We start from the raw sequence: 26,186 nt of genomic DNA on the forward strand, positions 1-26,186 counted from the left end.
AAGGAGGATCGAACCTGGGATCTCTAGCAGTCCAACCGAGAACTCTAACCACTACACCACGCCCTTACCTTCGATTGAAACAACAATTTTAAAATATTCTGTCCCTCCAATATTGTAAATGTCGTTGGGTATACATGTAGTTGAACTTTTACTTTAATTTTGGATTGCTTTCTTGTAGTATAGCAGATATCTTCGAGAAATTATTTTCGAAGTGATGAAGAAAAACGAGAATTTTGGTACGTAGTTGGGAAAATGCGAGTTATTTCTTAAAATTTGTTATTGTGATTAGACATTATTAATGGAAAATATCTAGAGGCTTGAACATTGCAGGACGATATTCTTTTCCTGTGATACTGCAACAGACGAAATGCTTGTTTACTGACGCAAGTCTCGTGTTCAGAAGAGTCTTATGAAATGTATTTGATCTTTGCGTAAGGTAACACGAAATAATTACACCGTTTGAGAACTACCAAATCTGCCAACGTTAGACGTAAACAGGCGGAAAATTTTATTCATAAAATCACTTCACATTTGACAGTATTCATCAAGAGAGACTCGTGGGACACTGTGTTAAGGTGCTGGAGGAAATCCTTCTTTTTTTTCTTCCTGGAAGAACAACAATTTTTAAAGTAGAGCAACAGTCGTTCCGCCCTTTCTTATTTCTTTTAAATTCTTCCACATTCCTTTAATTGGGTTAAAAATAAATAAAAATATTGCTTGCATTTCTGTCATTGGCGTAGACCAGGCCCGTACGCAGGATTTCTTTGAGGAAGGGGCCAGACCCAAATTTATATATATATATAAGAGAGAGCGAGAGAGACAGATATTACAAAATAGTTCAAATAGTGCAAGCGCCATTGAAAAGTCATGATAATTCTATGTTTAGAAAATAATATATTTATAAATTAAATGTTGCGTACTAGGAATTATTATTACAATAAAGAACATGTCTAATTTTGAGTTAAGAAAAAACAATAATAAAGAGACATCTCGCATCACGATTGCAGTTCGAAAAAGTCGGGACAGGGATTGAAAGTAACACACTGTCCTGACTAAATCGGACGTTTCCTAGCCTTGCATTAAAAAACTAAAACCATCCAATATTGCACCCTGAAGACTTTTGCGCAAGAAACAGATTCATTTATGTAAGAACAAAATTGAAATTTTTACACATTTCTAAAATCGACGATGTTATTTTCGTAGTTACTGATAGGTTCACATTTAATTATTTCACGGTTCGAGGGGGCATGGACCCCATGCACCCCCCCCCCCTGGGTACTGGCCTGACGTAGACAGTGCGAGAGAAATTTTGGAGAATCTTTCTATTAAATTTATTGTTTACATCCACCTTATGTTCAGATAGGTTTAGTGACAATCGTGAACTTTTCGTTTAATAGATAATATTTGGTTTTAAACGACGGGAGAACATTGGTTGAATTTCCTTTCTTGCTCTTTTGAGAGAATATATACTTCTACAATAGCAATCGCGTTCGGAAACGGTGAAAAAAAATGACTTCGTTTTCAAAGGCAGACAAGCTTGGTATCGTAGCTTGCTCGCGTTTAAAGTGACTCACGCTATTCAAGGCCGCTTCTTATCGCAAACCACTGTCGATGCAGTGTCTGCACCCAGCAAGTTACAAGTGACCAGAGTCGAATTTTAAAGAGAATCTGAAGAATGATAGATTTCAAGTTGGGCACTAGCTCAACATGAAATAGTTTAAGTGATAATGTCTGACAAACAAGAAACCTTATTGAATAAGTATCGGGATAGTAATATGAGTATCCGCTCCTTTTTAACAATGTAAGCTCGAAGACAATTTGTATTCCATTTGTTTATATTGGCAACTTAGTCAACCGGAGGTTATTATAAGGAACTATTTCGTAGATGTTCATGAACCGTTATAAAAATACAAATAAAATATATTCACAAGCTTAGATATACTAACAACGAAGAAATAAATTCAGAGTTAAATTTCAAATGCATGTGTATAGAGTAATTCTAGAAGTACAGAGCTATATCAGAGTGTTAAACATCTTTTTGCAGGATAACGTTTACAATATTGACGCCACAGAATAATTAAGAATTGTTGCTTCAAGGGAAACAAAGGGCGTAGTGTATTGGTTAGAGTTCTTGAAAGCATTGATTACGGTCCCAGGTTCGATCCTCCTTAGAAGGTATTCTTTTCTTTCTTTTTTTTAAATCCCCTTCTATCAAACAAGAGCATGGTAACATTATTTGTAATAGTAGTGTATAGTGGCTACATTGTTCTGCATATGGAATTTATAAAAAAAATAAACAAATAAATGAATTGACACACGTTCAAAGGGATATTTTCATGTATAAGATCGTGAATTATGATACTCTAACGATAATTGTGTACTGCTTCAAAGACATTGACAAATATTAATGAAATAACTATTTATATTTGTGGCAATTCATTACATACTAATTTTACCCCTTTTCCCACTCGAGTTCAATGGAAGGATACCTCCGCAAATATCGAATGAAAAGTTCTCATCATGTGCAATTCTCCATTAAATGTTTTCGCCGAGTCGTACTACCTTCGTTTTCTTTGTTACAAACAAGTATTGTTTGCACATTACATGTAGGAGGAGAGTTGCATCTACATTTCACATTGGTCAGCTCCTTCTACTTACTTTCAGGAGCGAAGGCTTGTGGGGTAGTGTTTACCGTTCAGGACTGTCAATCTAATGGTCGTAGGTTCAAACCCTTCCAGTGGCAGAAAATTTTCGTAAGTTTTAGACCTATCCCATTGTGTTCATTGTCCACGCCGTGTGAAACGGAATGATTCAGTTTGGAATTAACGATGGGGGAAGGGGAAATATTAAATTACAAAATCTACATTTCAACGGAGAAGTGGACAAAAATTGGAGAATTCTTATAAATATTAAAATTACATTCATGTTTTTAGTGGTATAATCGCAGGTAAAATCAAAGATCTTACATGGAAGATTTTATCTTGCTCTGAAAGAACCCAAAAGGCATTTCGAACCGATCAAATACATTCTCTAATACATTTCAAAATGTTATTGAATGTTTCATGTCGATAATTTAACCAATGCATCAATTCTTGACGCTGAGACGATATTTTCTGAAACTACCTCTTCTCTTCAGTCCCTTCTGTTCTTCTCTTCTCCTTCTTATCTCCCCTCCTTCTGCTCTGCTTTTATCTCATATCGTCTTCCCTACTTTTCTTGCATCTTATCTCCATCCCACTCATCCCCACTCCTCGTATCTCCTTTCCTGTCTTAGATTTCAGACTCCACTTCACTCTTCTCCTCTTCTTTTCATTCTTCTCTTTTTCTCTCCATTACTCTACTCTCCACTCCCCTCTTCTCGTCTCCTCTTCTCTCATCTCGTTTTCCTTCTCTTTTCTCTTCTGTGCTCCATTTTCCTCATCTCTCCTAGAATCATCTTCCAATCTCCTCTTCTCTCCTCTCTTTCTTCTCTCCTCTACTTTTCCTCTTCTCTTTTCGCTTTCTCTTTCTGCTCTCCTTTGTCACCTCTCGTTTTCTCTCACCTCTTTTCCTTTCTGTAGACTCATCAGCGATGAAATACCAGAAAACCTATTTTTTTTCTTTGAGAATAAATTTTCTCAATTGCGATATAATAGTGATATTTTTAATAATTTTATACAATAATACTTGTTTTTATTTTTTCGCGTATTTTATAAATATCTATTGTGCATGTGGCAACCCTGAAATTGAGCCTAACTCTACACGCAACCCACCAACGCCTTGTGTAAATTGGGTTGCCTAGTTTAAAATGTCGTTGTCCTAAAACTTTTGAGAGACACTGTACAAGAACCAGCAATCTGGTTTGCAATCTGGTTTAATTAAACGTTGCCATATATGCAGAATTATAACTTTAACAGCAGGGTAGATACTGCGAAAGAATCAGTAAGAAAGGTACATGCAAAGCTAAAGAATAAGAAATTGCCTGGTGTGCATAAGGGTGCGGGTTCAGTTTACATGGAGACGGCCTGGTTCAGATTTGGGGATGGCACTGGTAATTTAGGACTAAAACTGGTAAACGTTGTAAGTGCCAAAAGCGAAAGTGTTGGGAAATCGCATCGTTCCGCACATCAGCCCGTAAGAACGTACACACTAGTGACCTCTTTACACGCCCTTTGAACTACTTAGAAGGCTACCAGCCACATTTCACGTTTACCACATTGTAAAGCATGGCACATTTCACAGTTTAAAGTGGAAAACGGTGTTTGAATTATTGTGGCACTTACAGCGTTTGCCAATTTTAGTCTTCAATTCTAAAATGAAATTTTTCGGGAGTCTAAATATATGCTGTTACAATCTTCATTTTAAAAGTAATATATACAAAGCAGAGATATGTCGAGTATTTGACAGAGTACCTTCACGGACACTGCCGGGTTGTAACAATTCCAAAAATCAATGTATTCGTTACAACCCGACAGTGTCCGTGACTGTACAAGTAACAGATGTACAGTCAGCGGCATAAAAATGGGACACCTAGTTCCTGAAATACCAGCTTCTTTTCAATGCGTTGTGTGTTTTGCCTAACTGTAAGGCGATAAGCCAACTTCAATGGGAATTTTCAATAGGAAGTTAGGCAACACACATAACTCCATGCAGGGAAGCTAGTATTTCAGGATCTAGGTTCCTCATTTTTATCGCCGCAGACTGTACACGTGCAGGTTCCATTCATAAAACATACCAAGCTATAATGCACGACTAAAATGTGCGTATCCAAGAAGGCTATCCTTTCAGCTCAATCTCGAAACAACGTTGCTATCAAATTAATATTGATATTAGATATGGCAGATGTCCAAACCTAAAAAGATTGTCTTTCTTTGGTACGGAAAAGCTGAAATTATAGTCGAAGTTTAACTTGATGTGCACAATATTTAGGAAGACAGTGTTATCTGATGTCAATTAGTATAGTCAGAAAAAAAACTGGAAATATTTTGTCTTGTTTGCGGTTTCTAATTTGAATGTCCTTTTAATAGTCGTGAGGCCTATGGGGAAAAGTCAATTGTATTTTTTCAAATACAATTTTTATTCACTATCTAATATTATAAAAATTATAATATTAAAAAAATATTGACTCCTTGTATTCACAAAATTATAGTTCATCAGATCAAATGGAGTTGAAATTAGAAACCAGTAGCGTACTATAAAGTAAATATTTCGTTGAATTAGATCACACTTTTTAAATATGTTCTTTTATCGTTTATCTACGTATTACTGATTTTATTGTGCATTTTCTTGTTGTATAATTCTAATTTCTTCTTTAACATGTATTTCTAGGTAAGATGGCAATTAATTTAGCTTTGTCAGGTGAAGAAGCACGTTGAGAGTCTTTTACATGTAAAACATTAACATTTTCTCTTTTTATACATATATATCCAAAATGTTCCTAAATTCTTTCTTTTACAGATCGTTTAGATTAACCCACATGTATGCGTTGGCAACCGCATTCAAACTATATCATGAATTTCTTACAGGATGGATTATTTTTAAAAAAAACGGATATAGCACGAGTTGTGTCTTTTCCTCTCATAAAAACACAACCTCCATTTCTTTAGTAACATATGGTACATTTGGATATCCCTTTGCAGGTACTTCTGCGACAAGAAATCCGCACAGCAGCTGGATAAAAGACTTCAGAAGTTCCTCTTCATGTTCGCCTGCACCAACTCCTGCATGAACCCAGTGGTCTACGGCGCCTTCAACATACGACCACGTCGCTGCAAGGTGAGGACACCGCATACGACCGATCCTCATAGCTACGAGATGGTCGTTATCAAATAGACATTTCTCACGAAATTATTAAGTGCACTCCACGCTTTGCTAAACAGAATGCTTTGATATTTTTTTTAGCTAGGCCAAGATGAACAAACGCACTATAATACTTTTACAAACAGAATTACGAAACATTTGTCCCCCACAACAGCAACATAATTCAGCCAGGCTTTGCTTCAGGGAGGGTTTTCTTATATAATACTCAAAACGATATATATGTGTATATATATGCATGCGTTTACATCTATGTACAGTGGGATCCATGAGTATTACCGTGCAAATTGTCCATGACTATTTTCATTAACTTTTCTCTTGCACCCTATATGTTTTTAAGCGATGGATTTTCATAATGCTGGTGCAGAAGTTGTCAACGGCTTGTTTTGAGTTTTCTTTTAATTCTTGAAGCTCTTATTGGGTCAAATAAAGTGCACGAACATGATGATGGACAATTTGCACGGTAATACTCATGGATCCCACTGTACGTGCCTATCGTTATAGGAAATGTGGCCAAAGAACGTCAATTCTTCGTGCTATACAATCAGTATCATTATTTCGAAGGTACTTCGTAGAGGTTGAGTTGATCAAAAAAACTCAGTACGCCTTTGCTTTGTTATACAGTATGCACTATGCAAAACGCATTTGAATAAATATTCTATGGTTGACGTCGCTATTATTGTTGTGTATGAAGACTTTACTTAAAGGATTTTGAACATTATTATTGCACACTAGACACTAGTTCTTATACTGTCTACAACTACACCAGTGATTTAGATTAATAAAAGTCAACCACATGTAGTATCAAACTTCCATTGAAGTTCCTTACAACACATTTGGTGTTTGCCTCGTGCTTCACATGAGCATGGTTACCATTGTTTGTTGCACTGTGCACAGTAGTTCTCTTACACTAATAGATTGTACTGAACACAAATGTAGAAATGCCTACTGTGCGCGATACCTTGATTGTCAAGGTTCTATCTTCTATGAGCATTTTTTATCTGTTTGTTAGCAGTTAATTCCCAAATGCTTGTCTTTACAAAAGGATTTCAGAAACAAGCTTTCATAATAGTTTGATGCAAAGTAGAGAATATTTTTGACACAACTTTGATGTTTCTTGTACTTACTAAACGGATGGCCACTAAAGTATTTTGAGCGTTATAATTTTTTAAATATAATTTTTCATTTTGAAAAATAAGTTTTGCTGCAAAAATATACTTTGTAGTAATATTTTGTAGTGTGGTGTTAAACAGAATTTTCTGATAAAAATATGCATTAAGAATTTTGCCAAGTACAGTACAGCCTAATTATTCTATACTCTTGGATTTATTGAACAACAGTATGTTTTTATACGATAGGGTTATACTCTTGTAGATTAGATCAGCGTTCATTATCATAAAAACTGACAACCAATAAATCTTCAAACTTATAGAAGAATTGCTAGTTAGTTGCTTCGATTATTATTTTTCCTAACAAGTTAAAGAATATCAGATGAACATTATTCCCAACACACAAAGCAAACTGCAGAAAATCCACCAAAGCAATTAGAAGCAAATTTTGTACTCAGTTAATTTCTATTAAAATAATATAGGAATAATCAAGAAAATGGTGTCAGGTGCCAGGCTTATTAAAACGAAATGTTATGCAACTTTCTATTGGTTGTTTGAATTGATATAGTAAACTTTATTGAACAATTCTGGTTTGTTGGAAGACTGAAAACATTATTTTTAGAAATTTAACATTTTTGTGGCTCTATATAGTGTATTTTCTTTTGTGTGTATAAGTTGTGCAAATGACTGCTTATAAAACAATAGTTAATGAATGTTTTAATATGAAGCTAAGTTGACATAACTAAATACAATTAAATATTTCAATTTCAAGTGTGGTAAGTGAGCAGATTAACTCAGTTATGTTTACTTGCCAACATTGTTCTTTTAAATGAAATTTGAAGGGCATTTCATGCTTACGATCTCTCTTAGCATAAAAAAATATAGATAAGGTTAAAATGCTGTTATAACTATGAACACTTTTTGCGTGAGCCTATTGGATAAGAATATAATTATCTTCTATGGAGAGTTATATTTCTAACTCGTCTCCCTATTGCTATTCAATTACTGTTTATATGCCCTCTTTGTGGTCTTGAGTGCTGCGAAACCAGTTTACCTCTGTTTGAATCTGAATAATACATGCACATGTACGACTTAATGCGCTGCCATAATTGATCCATTCGCATCCCGCAGATAAATTACAATTAGAAAGAAAGCGCTTTTAATCTCCTGCTTATAGACTACAATTAGAAAGAAAGCTCTCTGCTTATAGACTACAATTAGAAAGAAAGCGCGGTAAATCTCCTGCTTATAGACTACAATTAGAAAGAAAGCGCTGTAAATCTACTGCTTTACTAGAAAACGCTTAAAACTGAGGATGTGTATAGAAATCTTATACATAGATTATCAGATTGAAAGTTGATGTGCTTTATTGTACTGTATAATGCCACATTAGATGGTACTGCACGAATCTCAAATAACATGAAAGAAAGCGCATAGTAAGGCACAGTAGAAATGTATGAGGTCACACCACAGCTTCTGTCGATAAACTCTACACACAAGCTGTATCTATGTTCAATGTCATGGCCGTCTGTTGCACAACGTATATGCATAATTAAAATACATGGAACAAGGAACCTCTGCTATCTTTAAAGAAAAAAGAGCTGTACCACTGAACCAGAATGGTTCAAAGTTATACATATTAGAAGTTGTTTTGATCTTGTATCTGTAGTGTTACCTTCTGTTCCAGAGGTTCCAAAACACCGAGACGATGAAGGCTACGAGGGTGAGCGTTCGCAGCACGAAGGACATAGAGATGGAAATCCTGTGCAGAATCACCTGGAAGAGACCAGCCAATGGAAAACACGCAGCACTGTCCGCTTCTCGAGGAGATCTGTGCTACAGCTGCGGGGAATCTCTCGGAAGGAACATGTGAGGACTACCGCCAGCTGAGCTCTCGTCCAGCGGGTACAGCAGCGGGTACACCGAATCGAGTCTCAGCTGTGAAGACCTCCGGTACAGATGTACGGGACGCCACCTGGCGCCTCCCTGCGCCATGAGGATTTGAGCGAACGACCAACCGCGCGGATGTCCCAAGCTCGTGGCAAGGGAATCCGTTCGACGGATAAGGCCTACTTATTTTTGTAAATCGACGCCAAAGTGGTTTCGAGATAATGAAAGATACTGCCGACTGCATGGGTCGTTTTCCTTGAAGAGTTGAGAAAAGTAAATTGTGCATAAAGGAAAACAACAAGCTTAGAATTGTTTGCCATAGTTGAAATCAGGAGTGTCGACAAAGCAGAGATAAACAGAACAGCATGTCTTCTCAATGTGAGAACAATTCATTTTTTGTTTTGTTTTTCCTCTGCTTGCTGGAGAGCTGCAGTGAATGGATTGAAAACGTGAAGGGCTTTCTTTTGATGATATCGTTTATAGAAGAGATTGATCCGAAGAAGACATGCTGCAAATACGTTTCTTACTCTGCGATCTTTATTGCTTCTCACGATGGATGTCTGAATTAAAATAAATTCTCCTTAGAATGACCAAAAATGGAGCACCAGTCAGATCGAGCCTCAGTCATTGGAACTGACACTGATCCATATTCAATCTTCCACAACGACTCGCGTGTTAAATTTGGATCGATATTTTAGGGAAGACAAACCTGATGACACTTCGTCTGGGCGTGGAATGGTTTCGAAAGATGTGCATTGTTTTACCGCGTAAGATTCAATTTGCAGTTCTTTGTACTTTCTTCAATGGTTATAGCAGTTACACATAGTATAGGATGCTTATCTGACCCTCTTACAAGAACTCACTTAGCTAACGCTTTCTTGTAGTTTAATAGATAAAACGCTGAGAAAGAGAGAGAGAGAGAGAGAGAGAGAGAGAGAGAGATATGCATGTGATATACTCTTATATTATTATCATACTACTACCCTTGATACATATCTGTTCAACATTCATACATTCCTCCTTTTCTCGCTTACTCGATATCTTCTCCACCGGTCAGGAGTAACTGTAGAATGAAATTCCAAGAAGGATTATCTACGAGAAACAAAGCCAAGTTAGGTTCGACTCGAAATGACATGATATATGTCACACATAACAGTTATGCAACACAGAGTTAAAATCGCTTAAGAGGAACAATAGAACTGAAGTCATGACGAACGTGGAACAGGTTACGTAAGATATGATCAAAGTTGTATCCAGCTAAGATTCGAGTATATTCGTCCAATAATGTATAATCTAGTACCATTCGCACCATAATGAAATGTATAAGAACCTATTTCAAGTGATATCACATCTTAGTGTATAAGAAATTTCACTTCAATTTTTATCTTCCCGGCTGAGCACAGTTGCTTTGTGAAGAGAAGATACAGTTTTTGGACAACCAATTCATTTTCCACACAGAGGAGTACCTATACATGGCTTCTGCAACTGGTTTTGCAGCACTAAGACTGACTTGAATGCTTATGAGAAACGATTGTAAGTAAATATAAAATATAATAATTGTTAATTTTTGATGACAAAGTATAGACAATATGTTGCCAACTATTACCAATATACACGGTCTATGACTTTAGTCCTTTGATTTAGCAGTACATTCAACCAGACGCAAAAGTACGAAACGTAGAATTATATTTCGTACAATATTGTAATTGCCGTCCTCTAATTCTGTTTCGAAACAGGTAACTTAAAAATTCCAGTATGTGCTTCAGAGATGATTCACATTATCCTATAATCCTGTTTTTCATATTTGAACTTGGTATATGTATATACGTGTGTGTATGTATGTATGTATGTGTGAGTAAAACTTGGATAAAGAAACTTTACTGGAAAAGAGTAGTTCGTGTATGCAGTTTATATGTACATGTATGCCCCTCCCGAATTTAAGAAAAATTTCAAAATGCCATCATCCACTCATACTGCATTGTCTCCATGCTAATCCATAAAAGCATCCCCCATCATATCCCCAAACTCGATCAAGCATTCCTCCAGCTAGTAATTTTCACTTCGAGAACTGTGTGTGTGTGTGGGTATAATGACAAATTATGCATGCCCAAGCTACTCTCTTCTAGTAAAATTTCTGTAGTTGGAATTGAAGGTAAATTTACCAAAAGCTTATTGAACATGGGCAGAACTCTTAGAAGGGGGAAAATCCGAAACCAGCAAGTTTCATTTTGAGCGTTTGAGAATCATAACAGACGGAATGGTGTCTGTAGTTTTAAAAATGGGGTTGATTAAGGTGAGCATAAGATTTCAGAAGCAGAAATACAAACGAGTAATAACTCAACTAAAGTAATATCTGCATCTTTTTTTGAACGGATGTTTAAAGACAATTACTCCAAATCATGTTTCCAACAAAAGCTGTTTTATATTACGACTCAGAGATTGAGGTGTCCGACGAATATTTATGTATTCTCTAAGAGAGAGAAGAAGACGAAAATGTAAAGTTGCACCTGTCTGATTGTCGGATAAGATGGCATGTATTAGCCAGAACATCTTGTGCGTTTGCTTAAGGTTTGGTTAATATCATATTAAATAAAAATATATCTTAACGATAGCAGTAATTATAATTTCATATTATAGTTATTAATTACAAAAAACTTTTTTTTCCAAAATTCCTTTTCATATAATATTATTTGATGTAATACCTAAATTATAGAAAATAATAATATAAAATTAATTTATCTTAACTAAGTAGTAATATTAAATTTAATCCCGTTATGGAGAGATAAAAACTGTTTGGAAGCAAAAGCCGTTTATTTTACTTGGAACGCATTGCACAGGAAGAAAATATGAAGGAAAGTGCTACTTTCCTGCATTTTGGGCGCAATTATCTGTGTAATATAGTCAGTGCTTTAATCATGCTCCACAAAAAAATCATTTTGTCTCGTATAGTTTATATTTCAATGCAACCACGACTAAAATTTTTTAGCACTTTTTTTTCCAACTGAGACATTAAGATAAAAAAAATTTCAGTTTGAAAATTGACGAGTACATAAAAGCAGAAGCGAAGCATTCGCAAGATTTTATGTGATATCATAAGAAATATACCAGATTGACACTACTCTGGCATGTCTTTATAAACAGAAGGAGTGCATAATTTTAGACTATTTGTTTCAGTTAGAAAGAGATTTTCATTAAAAATATATATAAGGACATGAACTGCACCCCAGAAAATGTTGATTACACTACATAAGGTCGGTCATTTATAAAATTCACCTGTGATAATAATAAAATATTGTCTGTTTAAAAGTTCTCTAGCGCCCATTTAATTGACCTGCATTCCATATTTTTATAAAATAAATGATTTTAATTACTGATATTTTGTAAATGTAATCCTAACTACAGTAGTATGCGACGCGATAGGATTGCAGTACGTGTGTGTACGAAGGTAGGGCACTTATTTTGCGTTTAAAAGACCACCTGAAACATTCCCAAAAAGCTGTCAATAAAACTTCCATTAGCGTTCGCTATTGGACCAGCAATGCTTTCAACTCTTAAAAGTACTGTCCAATTCGGTGTGCTTTCGTTGAACCAATGCCATTATGTCCACAGCAAATTCTGTTGTGGATTTATTTCCCATGCAGTTCCTGAATAATGAATAGTCTCTATCCCCATAAGCTGAAGTGTTCATTGCAGTCCCTCGGAATATTTAGCACAAGATCTAATCAAAATACTAAATTTTACAACAGAAGTATTATAATTTGGGGATAATTCAACCTTTGCTTAAAATTTAACACACAAAATATTCAATTCGTTTCGGCAAAACCCTGAAAATTACTGCCACATATGAATTAATAGATTAAACTTCGTAATTTATCACTACTTTTAACCATATTCTGAATGTTACAAGTTAAAGAAGAAAAAATAATTCGAACATTGAAATTTAGTAATGGAAGGGGAATTACCGAGAGAATAAAAGTTACATTATTACTTTCTTTGTATAATATAAATGGAAATGTATTAATTTTAATACGATATTAGTGTATTATATTTTATGACCTCTCAAAATGGTTCAAAGGTATAGGTGGCGATCCAATGTCAAGCATAGAGGGGCTTGGGTACAGTTTTCCCAAAACTATGATCAGAGAACGTCGGACACTGAAGAAATTTTAAATTATATATCCTCCGTACCAAACACTCTTGGACACTTGCTCAGAGAAGTACAAAACTAAATTATAAGTTTGAAAATAATTTTTAGAAGGTCATAAATGTAATAAATAAATATATAATAATAATAATAATAATATAAATGTACAGAATGTAAAGAAATAGTTCAAATTTTCGGCACACAAGGTACATCTTTTGCAGTGTCTCATAGAATTACTAATTCGTATCCGATCATTAATTAACGACAGGGAAATGAATATTAGTTTTTTTTCTACATTGCATTCTGGCAACCCAAAGTTTTGCACCAAGGAAAACTAAGACTTGTAAAATTACGAGTAATTTCTCGTGTATTACTCTTCTGCATATCGAAGTCTGATTTTGTACATGCATAATAACTTTAGAAAGCGTACGAAACATTATTTATTTTTCTTCTTTTCAAATTTGTTCTGTGTTCACTAAGCATCGAAATAGTGCACTCGAGAATATTCAATTTGTACATATCTCAAACACATATACATATATATATATTTTTAAATATAATACCCACCCCAGCCCTTCTCTACTAAATACTCATATCGTGCAACCATATCAGAGGATCAGTATCTTTTATATACTCCTACTCTTGACGACTCTATATGTTTCCCTTGTCTGTGTGCGTTATTTATACAGACAGGCATCTTACATGTTAAGAACTTTCGCAATGTGAACAATCTACAGAGGTTTTGTAAATTGCATTATGGTTAAAAATTGGGAAGTTTTGCTTTGTATATTCACATTATTCGATGTGTACAGTGGGATGCAAAAGTATTTCACGGTAAATTGTCCATGACTATTTTAATTACTTTTCTCTTCCATCGTAAATATCTTTAAGAAGTTGATTTTTAAGTGTGTTGGTGCAGAGGCTGTAAGCATCTTGTTTGGTATTTTGTTTCAATACTTTATCTCTCATTGGATAAAACAAAGAGCATGAACGTGGTGATGAACAATTAGCTTGGTAATACTTGTGCATCCCACTGTACGACCTAATGTGGTAGTGAAATTGTTAGAGATTCAAGAGTAAGTGTAATTTATAAAATACTCGGTAAACGAATCCCTTCAAAGTAGCAAGGAAGAAATGTCTCCAAACACTATAGTTCCCAATAATTTGCATGACAGTTAATGTAAAGTTACTTTTTAACGGTAGCTATACATTTCAAGCACAGACTTCTAGTATCAAATGGAAAGCTTATTCCATTATTATTGATCAGCCTGAAGCTATTCTGTTCTACAGGGTGTTCCATTTACAACGCAACCCGGAGTTGGGGATAGTACAACTTTTGAACCGCAAGTGGTACACATATAATCCTTATACCAAATTGAAGCCTTGTTCATGCATATATTTTTAAACCGGGGAACAATTATTGGATTTCATTAGTGTCCACGCAGCGTTGCCAGATGTAACGGGAAGTGTAAATAATTTTTTTTTACAAAGCATGAAAAATGGCACATAACACGCATGTACAGACATGCCGTCGGTAATTTTCAGTTTGGTTAGGTGGATTATCTGGGCATCTATGGCAGTGAAAAAAGAAATCTTCATTTCTAGCGATAGCCAATCGGATGAGGCGTCTTTAAGAGGGAACTAGGAAAATCTTTGTTTTTAGAAATTAAGACTGTGCATTGGCAACACTGCTGGTGTTTCAGTGCCACAAAAGATGTGTTTCAAAACTGTATACATCATGCAATTACTGAAAACAATAAAAAAGAAACTTGGAAATTTTCATGAAAATAGTGTTACTTACATGCACCTGGCACCATGCACCTGGCGATGCATCAGGAATGGAATTTTCAGTTTTACAGCAGATACTGCAAGTGCCCGCCGTTTTCATCCAAACACAGGTTCACCCGTTTCACCATGTTGCCAGCAACTGCACGAAGAGTAGAAATGTTAATGTTCTCAATGGCTCCGCGAATGTTTGTTTCCAGGTCTTGTATAGTTCGAGGATTATTTTTGTGTATCTCTTGTTTTAAGTAGCCCCAGAGAAAATAGTCAGGAGATGTTAAGTCAGGGGAACGACTGGGCCATAAGTCTTTACTTATTATCCGGACAAGAAAAAAGTCTTTCAACATGTCTAATATTTCATTTGACGTATAACATGTTGCTCCGTCTTGTTGAAACCTGGAATTCTGACTGTTGACATAACCATTAAGATGAAACCAAGCTTCATCGCTGAGGAACACCTTGTCCAATACATTGATTCCTTGGTCTCGCATAAAAGATTTGAACCAACGGCAATGTTTCCTTCGGGAATCCAAGTCTGGCATCTTAAGTTCTTGAACAACCTGTACCTTATATGCGCGTAGGTGCACCATTTTTAAAGCCCTGGAAGTCGTTATGGTAAATTTGCTTGTGCCGCAAGCTTTCGTACAGGTTTCCTTGGTGATTGTGTAATACGCTGTTGAACGGTTCCAAGAACCTCTTGCGTAAGAATATGCCTTTGTTTATCGTGTTTTTTTTTTTCTTGTTGTTTTTCGGTGCACGGATCCCGTCTGGCGAAATTTTGAAATAAGTATACATATTGTTGACTTATCTGGAAGACTAGCATTGGGAAACTGTTCTTGAAATTCTGTTCTCACTGTGGCATATTCATTGGAACGAAAATAATGTTCAATAATGAAAACCTTCTCCTCTGTAGAGTACCTCATTGCACCAAACAAGAATAACTTAACAGTAAAGCAATAAACACAAAACCCAAAACCCAACACAAAATTAACAACAACACTCAATAACAATAGGCACTGCAGACCGAACACGACTGGCCTTTCCTCTGTTTCTTTCCAAGCGGGGGAAAATGTAATCTCATCACATAGTTGCCAGGTGCATGTAAGTAACACTATTTTCATGAAAATTTCCAAGTTTATTTTTTATTGATTTCAGTAATTGCATGATTCACACAGTTTCGAAACACCTTTTGTGGCACTGAAACACCAGCAGTGTTGCCAATGCACAGTCTTAATTTCTAAAAACAACGATTTTTCTAGTTATCCCTTAAAGACGCCTCGTCCGATTGGCTATCGGTAGAAATGAACATTTATTTTTTCATTGCCGTAGATGCCCAGCTAATCCACCTAACCAAACTGAAAATTACCGACGGAATGTCTGTACATGTGTATTATGTGCCATTTCCATGCTTTGTTAAAAAATATCATTTACACTTCCGGTTACATCTGGCAACAAAGCGTGGACACTAATGAAATCCAATCATTGTTCCCCGGTTTAAAAATATATGCATGAACAAGGCTTCAATTTGGTATAAGGATTATATGTGTACTACTTCCGGTTCAAAAGTTGTACTATCTCCAACTCCGGTTTGCATTGTAAATGGAACACCCTGTAGTAAGTGTGATTTTCATCAAAGCGGAAATACGAGCACATATAGGTTGGCCTGTGAGGGAGATGATGAGACTCACGAATCTGCTCAGAATGACTGTTCTGCATTTATTTTCTTTTTGCCCAATCAAGGCTTTCGAAAAATTGTTGAACATAAGTTAATTCATGTATAAGAAATTAATTTAATTAAACTGTTAAAATTGTAATACTGTTTTTCTCAGAAAATCAAGATCCTCCAAGTGGTGTAACCTACCTGTTGAAGGTCCCGGACAAACTTCTAGTTTCTGCGTGCTTCACCTATGATTTCAACCAATGCTTTCTATTGAGCTAGAAAGCAAATCATTACTACAGTAAATGCAGACATTTTGACAAACAAAAGTAGGACGATGTGCTTTCCTTCATAAAATGAAAACTGTGGTACGGTCTCCATATTGGAAAATGGCGGCCAATGTTTTTTATGTTTGTTGCTCTGTTTCATTAATTCTTGTACATATGCAAAAAATTCAGACAAAAGAAGTTCTACGTGGAAGTAATTTTTCGTTCATCGACTTCTTCATCTGCTTGTTATACAGGAGCGTGGTTAAAATTTTGAATTCGCCTTTCCAGTCTGGTGTATTAGATGTCTGTGTTTTAAACAAATGTTTAAGAATAATTGCAAAGGTTTGTTTAGGGTAAGTTCACCAAAAAGTGTTCATTGGACAATGAATTGAAATAAGTAGACCGATAATCATGCATTGAACAATTTCATTTACGGTCTGACTTCCGTATGCTGGACCATTTTTTGCAAAGTGCATGGGCCGTCCCCCGTGGCAGAGGGGTTAGCACATCGTGCTTCGACGCCAGGGGTACCAGGTTCGAATCCTGGCCTGGGCATGGATGTTTGTGAGTGTCCATTCATCAATTTCATCATATCATCACTCATCTTCATCTTCGCAAATTAGCCAAAAGTGGCACAAGAAGAGAAGTAAAATAAAGCAATTCAATCAATCAATCAGCAAGGTGCATGGGAAGATACGGGAAATGTGTATGAATCTTACACAAATATTATGGTTTTTATCTTTGAAACTTTGAGAACACAATTTCGATGTTTGTAAGTTGCGGAAAATATCAATTTCGAACATATTTGTTTCAAAGAAATAGGCTTCGAGAATTAATGTGTCAGCATTAGGTGTTTGAAGCTCTTCTCATGTTCAAAAATGCATATATAGGGAAGAAGGGGAAGTATAGAAGTACTAAAGTAAACAAACCTTACTATGTCAGCAGGCACGAAATTAGGGACAAGGCAGGAGTGCGCTAGTGACACATATAGGAAAATAAAAGCGACCAAAGATCGAGAGTCGTCGTACTTGGCACACGATGTGGCAACGTTCAACATGCAGCGTTGCCAAGTCCAACCGTCGATCCAAAGGAAAATCGAGCGATCGAAGGGCAGGAATCTATTATACCCGCACACGATGTGGCAACGTTCACCATGCATGTTTCATAGTTCAAGCATCAACCCTCTCTCCACAATGATCTTTCCAACAAAAAACGATGCCATGTTTCACACATAGCAACAACGTAATTTAAACCGGCCGCCAAATTTCGTGTTCCTCATTGTAGCATAATCTACTACTGTAGAAACGTAAAAATATATTAAAACCTCCAAATTTTACCGGCCAAATCTAATCATGAAAACATCCAGCAAACGGAAGTTACGCCTTGTTAACTGAAAAAAAAAAAACAACACGAATATACATTTAACAATTGATTTAGAAAAACTTCAACAAATCACGTTCTGAAAATTGAATTCAAAATCAGACTCCTTTTACAAATAAATTTTAAAGTCTTGTAGGGGAAAATGGTTTAAGAAATATATGTAAAGGTGTATGAATTGCAGAGTCAATGACAAAAATTGTTGCATTGTGGACAAAGTTTGTATTCTGTGTGTGTTATACTGTTGTTACATGAATTGTGTTTGTTTAAAAAATGAAATGCTCACGATATATATATTATATATATTATAATTTTTCCTATACGTACGTATATGTTATGTACAAATGTTTTTTAAAGAGATTATATTTGTGAATAAATTTTAATGTGACGGAGTAACTTTCATTTGCTTCCATCATACTTTTGTTTTAGTTATTTCACGTTGCACAGATAAGGTATCAATTAATAATACTGTTTGAATTACAACTTCATTAGAACTTTATATTCTTTCTTGTCATTTTATTTTGCATTTTATTTATGAGACCTTGGTAATTCCGAATAACTCGATAAATTTCATGAAGGTAGTTTGTTTATAATCTGTCCCAGGAATCTGTGGAGCAATGCCGCGCATAGTTGTGCAGAAGAGGAGAAAGCGAGTGAGCGGAGCGATGTAGTGCGCTCTGATACAAATGGCCGGTAGGTGCAATCGCGTTGCCCCCTTCATGTCCCATCTTTCTATGTAATTCAAGCATTGAGCGAGTCCTCTCTAGTTACTATTTGAGCAGAGGACTTGCTCACAGATTCCTTGGACAGAGTATAATAAGATTTATCTTTCTATGTTTTGTAGTTGTTGAGCTCATTGTAGATGTTGTCTACGTTGTATCGCAGATATTGACCAAGGTGCCGAAATTCATCCTTCTACTTGTTTTAGCTCTTGAAATAAAAGGTTGAGAACAGGAAGATCAAAACATTAGTGATAACTAGGAAACGAATTTCTATACTCCATGATGTCTTAAAAAGATCGCTTCGGTGGCTTGCAGCAGACGACAATATGGTTCTGCGAGAACCAATCAGGTCCGCGAATGAGCGAGCCCGGTTGCCACAGCTAGCTCGCTGCGCCCTTCGGGAAGGGTGAATGACCTCTGCCTCTTGCTACCTCGGCCTGCTTGTTCGGCTGAGGAGCAGACGACACGAGAGTATCGGCAACAGTGTGCGAGCGACGTCTGCTGTTCGCCCGCGAAGCGCTCTTTCTAAGGCCTCCTGCAGTATAGACCGTGTTAAAAATGTAAACATAAACATTGGTGAGGTTTTGCCCGGTCCCCCCGGAACTTCCGGTTTAGGCCAGTCCCCGTTGTTGCCAGTGCAGATTCACCAGCATACGAAGTAAGAAATGAGCACTTGTTTTCATCAGTTATGCGACGATAGTCAAGAAAGGTATTTGTTAAAGTTCTACTATGAAGGAGTGGACGTCTAGAATCCGTCGGATGATCAACTGGAGAGCAGATTATTAAAATATGACGTGTCTTTGTGGCCGCCAGTTGTATAGCACACTACGCACCACAGAATCTACGTACATACAAGTTGCATACAAGTATCTCATGTACACGCACGACGAACGTTTAGATATATTGAATTATTTTGTAAATGGAAAAGTGAGGGAAAGATAATTCTATAAAACAAGTGATATTATTATCTTATAAAGTATGCTTAAGTGAATCTTTGCCAACAAATCTGCAGAAGTAATGACACATAACAAATGCTAGTAAACATATGTGCTTTCAACGTCGCCTTTCCGCCTGAGCGATTTAAGGAAAACCTATGATATGGCATGTCACTTTCACTTGCACGTACTTACTTCAAGCAACAAGGGAGTTTTCAGATTGAAGCGACAAGCGATATCGGGGTTTCACACAGAAGCATTCGATCTAAAGCAAACCATTCACAAGTCACGCTTGCGCAAATAACAGGCCGGGGCAACACAATGCACGGTATTGATAAAGCGGCCCAGTCCGAGCGACAAGCGACACCTGCTATTTGTCGTTCGGAAGATATTGTTTATTTTTTAATATTGATTTCCAAGAGATACGTATTGCTGCAGTCTGAAAGCTTCCTTACGTGTCGCTTGGACTGGACTGTTGTTTTCTCAGTACCATACATCGTGTCGCCTCGCTCTGTTGTACTCGTATGCAAGATAAATTGTTTCCTTTAGAGTAAAGGGGCTGTTGCTTGTCGCTTCGGTGTGTAATCTCCGTGCCACTTAAAATAAAGTGAATCCTCAGTGGTCAATGAAATGTTTCGAACCGAAGCGACACGACAAGCTTCACGTGTCGCTCAGATTCCCAATGGCGTGTATTGTGCCTCCTGAGACTTATTTCCCATGAGCGGTAAATGTTTATTTATAGACAAAATTGGCCTGTGTTGTTTGTCACTTCGGTACGAACCACTGCTGTTGCGTGTCGCTTCGGTTTGAAACCTCACTAAGAGGCTTGCTTTTCACCACAACACAATACGCAACGCAGATAAACGATCATCATGTTTGTAACAAAATGCAAGTCGTAAAAATCCTTTCCGGGTACCAGTCCTTTCTCGTTCTGCTTGTATCAACAGATTTAGTTTCTGTACGTCCTTCAGAAACCTACGAAGTGATACTTGACTCAATAAATTTTTTTCCCGATCGAACTGTGCAACCATATGCTACACAGCTGAGACCCTATTTCCTTGTAAAAGAATCTCCACTTTGCCCTTTCATAGTAACGTCCATAGCATCCTAAGCGTAACCGGATGTTCGAGGGGGACCAGACGAGTGCGCATGCTCCGCAGTAGCTCCGCCTTTAACACCGCCTATAGGTCCATACCTATTTTTTTTTTTTTTACTGGTACGTCCTAGACGTATGCTATTTAGAGATCTTTGCGTTTCATGTACTCAGCACTCCTCTACTGAAATTCTGTAGGACCTAAAAATGGCTAAATGAACCATAAATTCCTATAAATGCCTAAAAGCCATAGTTTGACTTGAAAAGCTCCTTTTAAACCATTAGCTTAACTTTAGAAATAACTTTTATTAAGAACGACGCTTAATTTTCAGCACAAAAGATTGAAACCCTTGAACTTCTAGACCTTGAACGAATTCAGGCGGCAAAAGAAGCAATATAACAGCAAGGGGTGTGCAAATTTCCGCCATCTTCCAGCCTGCATCACGAAATTGTAAAAATGTGGAGCGAACTGACTGGATGAAGCGTTCTCCATTCTTAAGCGCTGTACTTCTCATGCAATTAAAGAAACCGTAGGTGTAGCATACCAAACAAAAATGCGGGCTGCTTTGGGACGGAATCCTAGCTACTAAATAATTCAGTTAAAGCAGTCCAGGCATTATTCCCGGCCTTCAACAGTGTAAGAGCATGGGAAGATTTCAAGAATACCTCCGTCTGATAGGCTGTGACGAGTAGGAAAGGCAACCCTGCAAGTGACCAATCACGTCGCCTATTCCCCCATTGACACAACAGTTTTGTGAAAGAGGAGGGTTTGCACCGGAAACCCCAACTGCCATAGTATAGAGGCTGTTCATCAAGGCGAACCTGCCTGCGGTTTAAGTTTTAATTTTTTGAGCACACATTAAGCAGACTAATCAGGACTTGCCCTACAGTTTAAAGTGGATCCGAACCACTATGTACCTCCAACGGATATCGAACCTACGACCTCTTCGTTACAAGTCGACGACGTTACCACTACGCCTCGGAGGGAACTAAGCCTGCCTTGGGGATAAGCAGCAGTTGAATTTATAAAGTTTGCACCAATAACTTCCTGCGGTGTAGAGAGAAGGTTCTCCATAAAAGAGACACTTCTGGGTTGTAACGATCACATTGAAAGTTAATGGGATTGTTACAACCCAGAAGTGTCCGTGACTGTACAAGCACCCACTCACAGACGACTGGAAGAACTTCACCACGGAGAACATTGAAAAGCAGATAATAGTGCAGTGTTTCAAAATATAAACTTTTTACATTGGACAAATTGTATATTTATTTATAATCAAAGAATAGTATTCATTGCACTAAAAACATTAACTTTTGTATGCAAATTGCATCTAAAACCAAATATTTCGTAAAATTATTATTAATTAATAACTATGCCTATTAATTTATTATAAGCACCCAAAAGTCCTAAAATGGAGTTTATAAAGTCCTAAATCCTTGTTTTCTAGCGCCTAAAAATCCGTTCTCTAGTGATAACACAGAAACCTAATAGTTGGTAAGTTTTAAGACCAATAAATTACACCATTGAATTGAACTTTAGTTTCAAGTGCACTTTATGAACAGATAGACTAATCGGGACTAGACGTACAGTTTAAATCAGGATCCGAATCATTGTGCAATATGCCTTCACCAGGAATCGAATCCTGGACCCCTTGATTGCAAGGCGACGTCACCGGGGAGACCCAAAAAATTCCATCCTTGTAGGTAGTTTTTGAATACAGACATTTGGCTCAATTTGACGAGAGAATTCACACCGAGGCGACAGGCGACACGCTCTTGGAAAGAAGCCAATCAGCGGCAACGTTTCATACCGTAGCGGAATAACAGGCCGCATAAGCCTGCGTTCGATAGGTAAAATCCTAAAGCTTTTCGCTTCAGTGTGAATTTTCCCTTATGGATCCAGGTACTTTTGTTATTGTAGTTCTGAGTCCTCTTTCACTCCTTATCAATGCTGCTTTGATACATTTCGCGAAGGTTGCGGACACTTCCTGCTGCTACGTTGCTACTGTCTGTCTATTGTCCACTCACTTACTCGTCTTGTTTAACCTCACAATGGAAATAAGCCGCTTTAATAGAACTAATCAGCTTAGTACCTGCATGAGGGAGTTCCGATTTACCTACTGCATTTCCTCGTGGACGTTGAGCTGCTTCAATGCGTCGATATGCATTCTGCCTCGGTCGAGAAGTTACAAAAATAAAATATCTTTCCGCACCACTGATCTTTCGAACAACTTTTCCTAACTTGTTGAATTATGTATGGGATTCGGCTGAATAAATCTTCGTATATTATCTTTCGCCTTAGAAAAGGAAAAGTTTATAACAAGAATATCCATCTAAACGCGGCAATCATTGACTGAAAACTTCCCACAAACTTTTTCTCCTCATTTTCAGAGCATTGGCAATTTCATTTGAGGATTTGGTGCTATGAATCTCATGAAGTCGTTAAGTTCTCTCTGAATTAATAGGGGAAAGCACTTGTAAGCCGTATCGACAGTAGTCTACTGCAGCAGTTTCTTTCTAATGTGATTGGTTGATTGATTCTGTAATTATGGAGACGTCAGCACATAGACTACTATCTGTGCCCGTCACACAATACGGGGATAAGCCTTTTAACTAAAACAAAAAACTAAGGACAGGACCCTAACAATAAATTTAAATGACTCTCTTCAAAAGTTTTCTTAGTCTATTTTTAAAACTTAGACTCCTTACCAACAACTACAACTATATTGTCTCCGAGGATAAAATCCCCATATCTAGGTTAAAAGCTGAGGCTGTAAAGGGGCACTCAGCACACTACGGACAACACAACTCCCCAGAGGGTTATTTTGACCGTGGGTCCATAGCCTCGTTGACCTGCCAAGACTGCAGTTACCTGAGTGTACCATGTGGAAGAGAGGTTGACGGTAATAATGACTAATTGTGATGATTCTTGTGTTCTGTGTTCGAATCTCCTAATATTTTCATGGTCATTATTTAGCGAGAGAGATTAAGCAAGATCTACCATCCAACTCTTATAATTAGGTACATGAATAATGTAGACGTATCAAAATGTTTCGAGACTAGTTCTGTAACACGCCAACAGATTGCAACGCAAGGCTGTACGCACAGGCACAGGGAGCACCAACCTTCATAAGTCAGTGTGCCAAGAGACATCGTCCTGTGTACATCGTGAGCTGTGCAGCTGGCGCTCTTCTGACCACGTGCGTTACCACGTCTGTGATTTCATCATGGACAGCAAGTTAGAACAGAGAAAACGTGAAATTCTGTGTGAAACTGAGCAAATCCGCCACAGAGACACGCGCGCTTCAAGAGTGGAAGAACATCACTGGAAGACTGCACGCCGACGGAGTTCTTGGCAGACTTGGACGCGGTGTTCCTTCTGCTGCTGGGTCTGCAGCCTGGGGATGAACTTGGCAGCAACACGGCGCATGTTCAAATCACACGTGAGGATTTCCTGCACTGTTCCGTATGACACACCGACAATAGCAGCAATGTTGTGGATTGTTCTCCGATGATCCTCATGCACAAGTTGCAGAATGGTTTCGACATTTTCGGGTGTTGTGCTTGTTGAAGGTCGTCCTGATCTCTCATCGTCTTCCAGTGATGTTCTTCCACTCTTGAAGCGCGCATGCCAATCAAAACACCTCACACGACTCATTGCAGCATCGCCGTACACTTGCCGAATCATGTCAAGCGTCTCTGTGACGGATTTGCCCAGTTTCACACAGAATTTCACGTTCGCTCCTTGTTCTAACTTGCTGTCCATGATGAAATCGCAGACGTGGTAACGCACGTGGCCAGAAGAGCACCAGCTGCACAGCTCACGATGTACACAGGACGATGTTTCTTGGCACACTGACTTATGAAGGTTGGTGCTCCCTGTGCTTGAGCGTACAGCCTTGCGCTGCCATCTCTTGGCGTGTTACAGAACTAGTCTCGAAACTTTTTGATACCACCTCGTATATTGTGCTTGTTTGGGTTTGTGTTTCTTTAGTCTACTTCACGCACAGTAAGGCTAATCGGAACTGGACCACAATTTAAAGTGGGATCCGAACCACTACGTGCCTCCACCAGGTACAGGATGCGGCATCAGCACTACGCCATCGGGGAGGCCTGGTATTACTTGTACATTTAATATTGGCTGATAGTACATTCCACACTTTTGGGAAAGATATATAAAAAATTAACTTTATAGTGTTGTGAATATACCTGTATAGTGTAATTTGATGTTTCTGCTCGATTATCTTGGCATTATTAGTGTCTCTTCATCAATGACAGAAAAACAACTTTCACCATCATCACGATTCGTCTAAAGAGCTTCAAAAGCTACGTAAGTTTAGGAAAAGCCAAATGCCCATGAAACCTGGACGAAAGCAAAGATGAAACTTGAAGGTCGATTTGGAGATGCGCCAGAGGCTACTTAGAAAGATGATCGGGATTGGATTAATATTATTCGGGGTAGGGAGAGTTTGAAATCTTACCTTTTGTTGAACCTTCAAGTTTGGGAATGCCAGAATCAGGTTTCTATTTTGTTTGTATTGCATTCAGCTTTGGTAGCTTTTCTACATGTACAAGATTAAAATGGTGGCGGAGTGGGTCGCATGTTAGACCAGAGGTACGCCATCGAACCGTCTGTGTTTGCTTCACATCCATTTCATCAGTCGATCATTCATCCCCATCGCTGTGATTAACCCAAGAGGTAGAAAAGCAACATAAAAGAACCGAAACAGAAAGATAGAGAATGGTGAATTGATAAAATATATAAGGAAAAAATATAATGATATGTTTATGATTTATCCAGGATCTGAAAGTAGGATCCATGGATTCTTGCTATGATACGCTAACCTCTACGCCACGGAATCCTAGTAAAAAAATGTGAGCAGAGAAAAGTAAGAGAGTGGAAATGTGACTATCTATCTATGTTTGAAAATATGCCACGACAAAAGTACAGCAGGATGAATAGGAATTCGAAAATAAAAGTGAAAGAAAGCGAGTACAGGAAATAGAAAAATGGGAAAGCAAAAATTGTAAGCGAGTGTTTGAAAATATTAAGTATCAAGAGCAGTTTGATATACCTCGGGTCGAAATTTGTTAAGTGACATTTTGAAGGTTACAATTACTCTCAGCTGTCTATTCTAATTTCTCCTCCCATTGTTCCCCTTACAAAAATCTTAATTGACTCGAAACTCGTAACAATTTTTACAGCTCTCCATCGACTTTCAATATCTTAAGGAGAAAGTCGTGTGCAAAAAGAAATTCTAAAAGACATTTCTTTCGCCCTTTCTCTAGCATGAATTCATCTTCAGTCGCGAAGTCAAGCAGAAATATTACCCCTTGGGGAAAAGAATTCTTCTTCTGTCGTATTCTGAATGTGCCCATTGCCATCTGTCACATTTTATGCAACAAAGAAAT

General features: G+C 37.5%; 1 protein-coding gene and 1 pseudogene across 1 annotated transcript in view; one reads left to right on the forward strand and one right to left on the reverse strand.

The window, feature by feature from the left end:
• Positions 1-8,778, forward strand: part of LOC145986562 (adipokinetic hormone/corazonin-related peptide receptor variant I-like) — a 65,763-nt gene extending 56,985 nt beyond the window's left edge. Inside the window, exons 5-6 of the mRNA XM_083120719.1 lie at positions 5,619-5,754; positions 8,593-8,778. Coding sequence (XP_082976845.1) covers positions 5,619-5,754; positions 8,593-8,778 — 322 coding nt within the window. The remainder of the gene's footprint in view (positions 1-5,618; positions 5,755-8,592) is intronic.
• A 15,318-nt stretch (positions 8,779-24,096) lies between these two features.
• Positions 24,097-24,462, reverse strand: LOC145986568 (protein GVQW3 pseudogene; annotated as a pseudogene).
• Between the last annotated feature and the right edge of the window lie 1,724 nt (positions 24,463-26,186).

The sequence above is a fragment of the Lepisma saccharinum genome, chromosome 1 (assembly GCF_977018435.1).
Source record: "Lepisma saccharinum chromosome 1, izLepSacc3.1, whole genome shotgun sequence".
NCBI classification, from domain to species: domain Eukaryota; kingdom Metazoa; phylum Arthropoda; class Insecta; order Zygentoma; family Lepismatidae; genus Lepisma; species Lepisma saccharinum.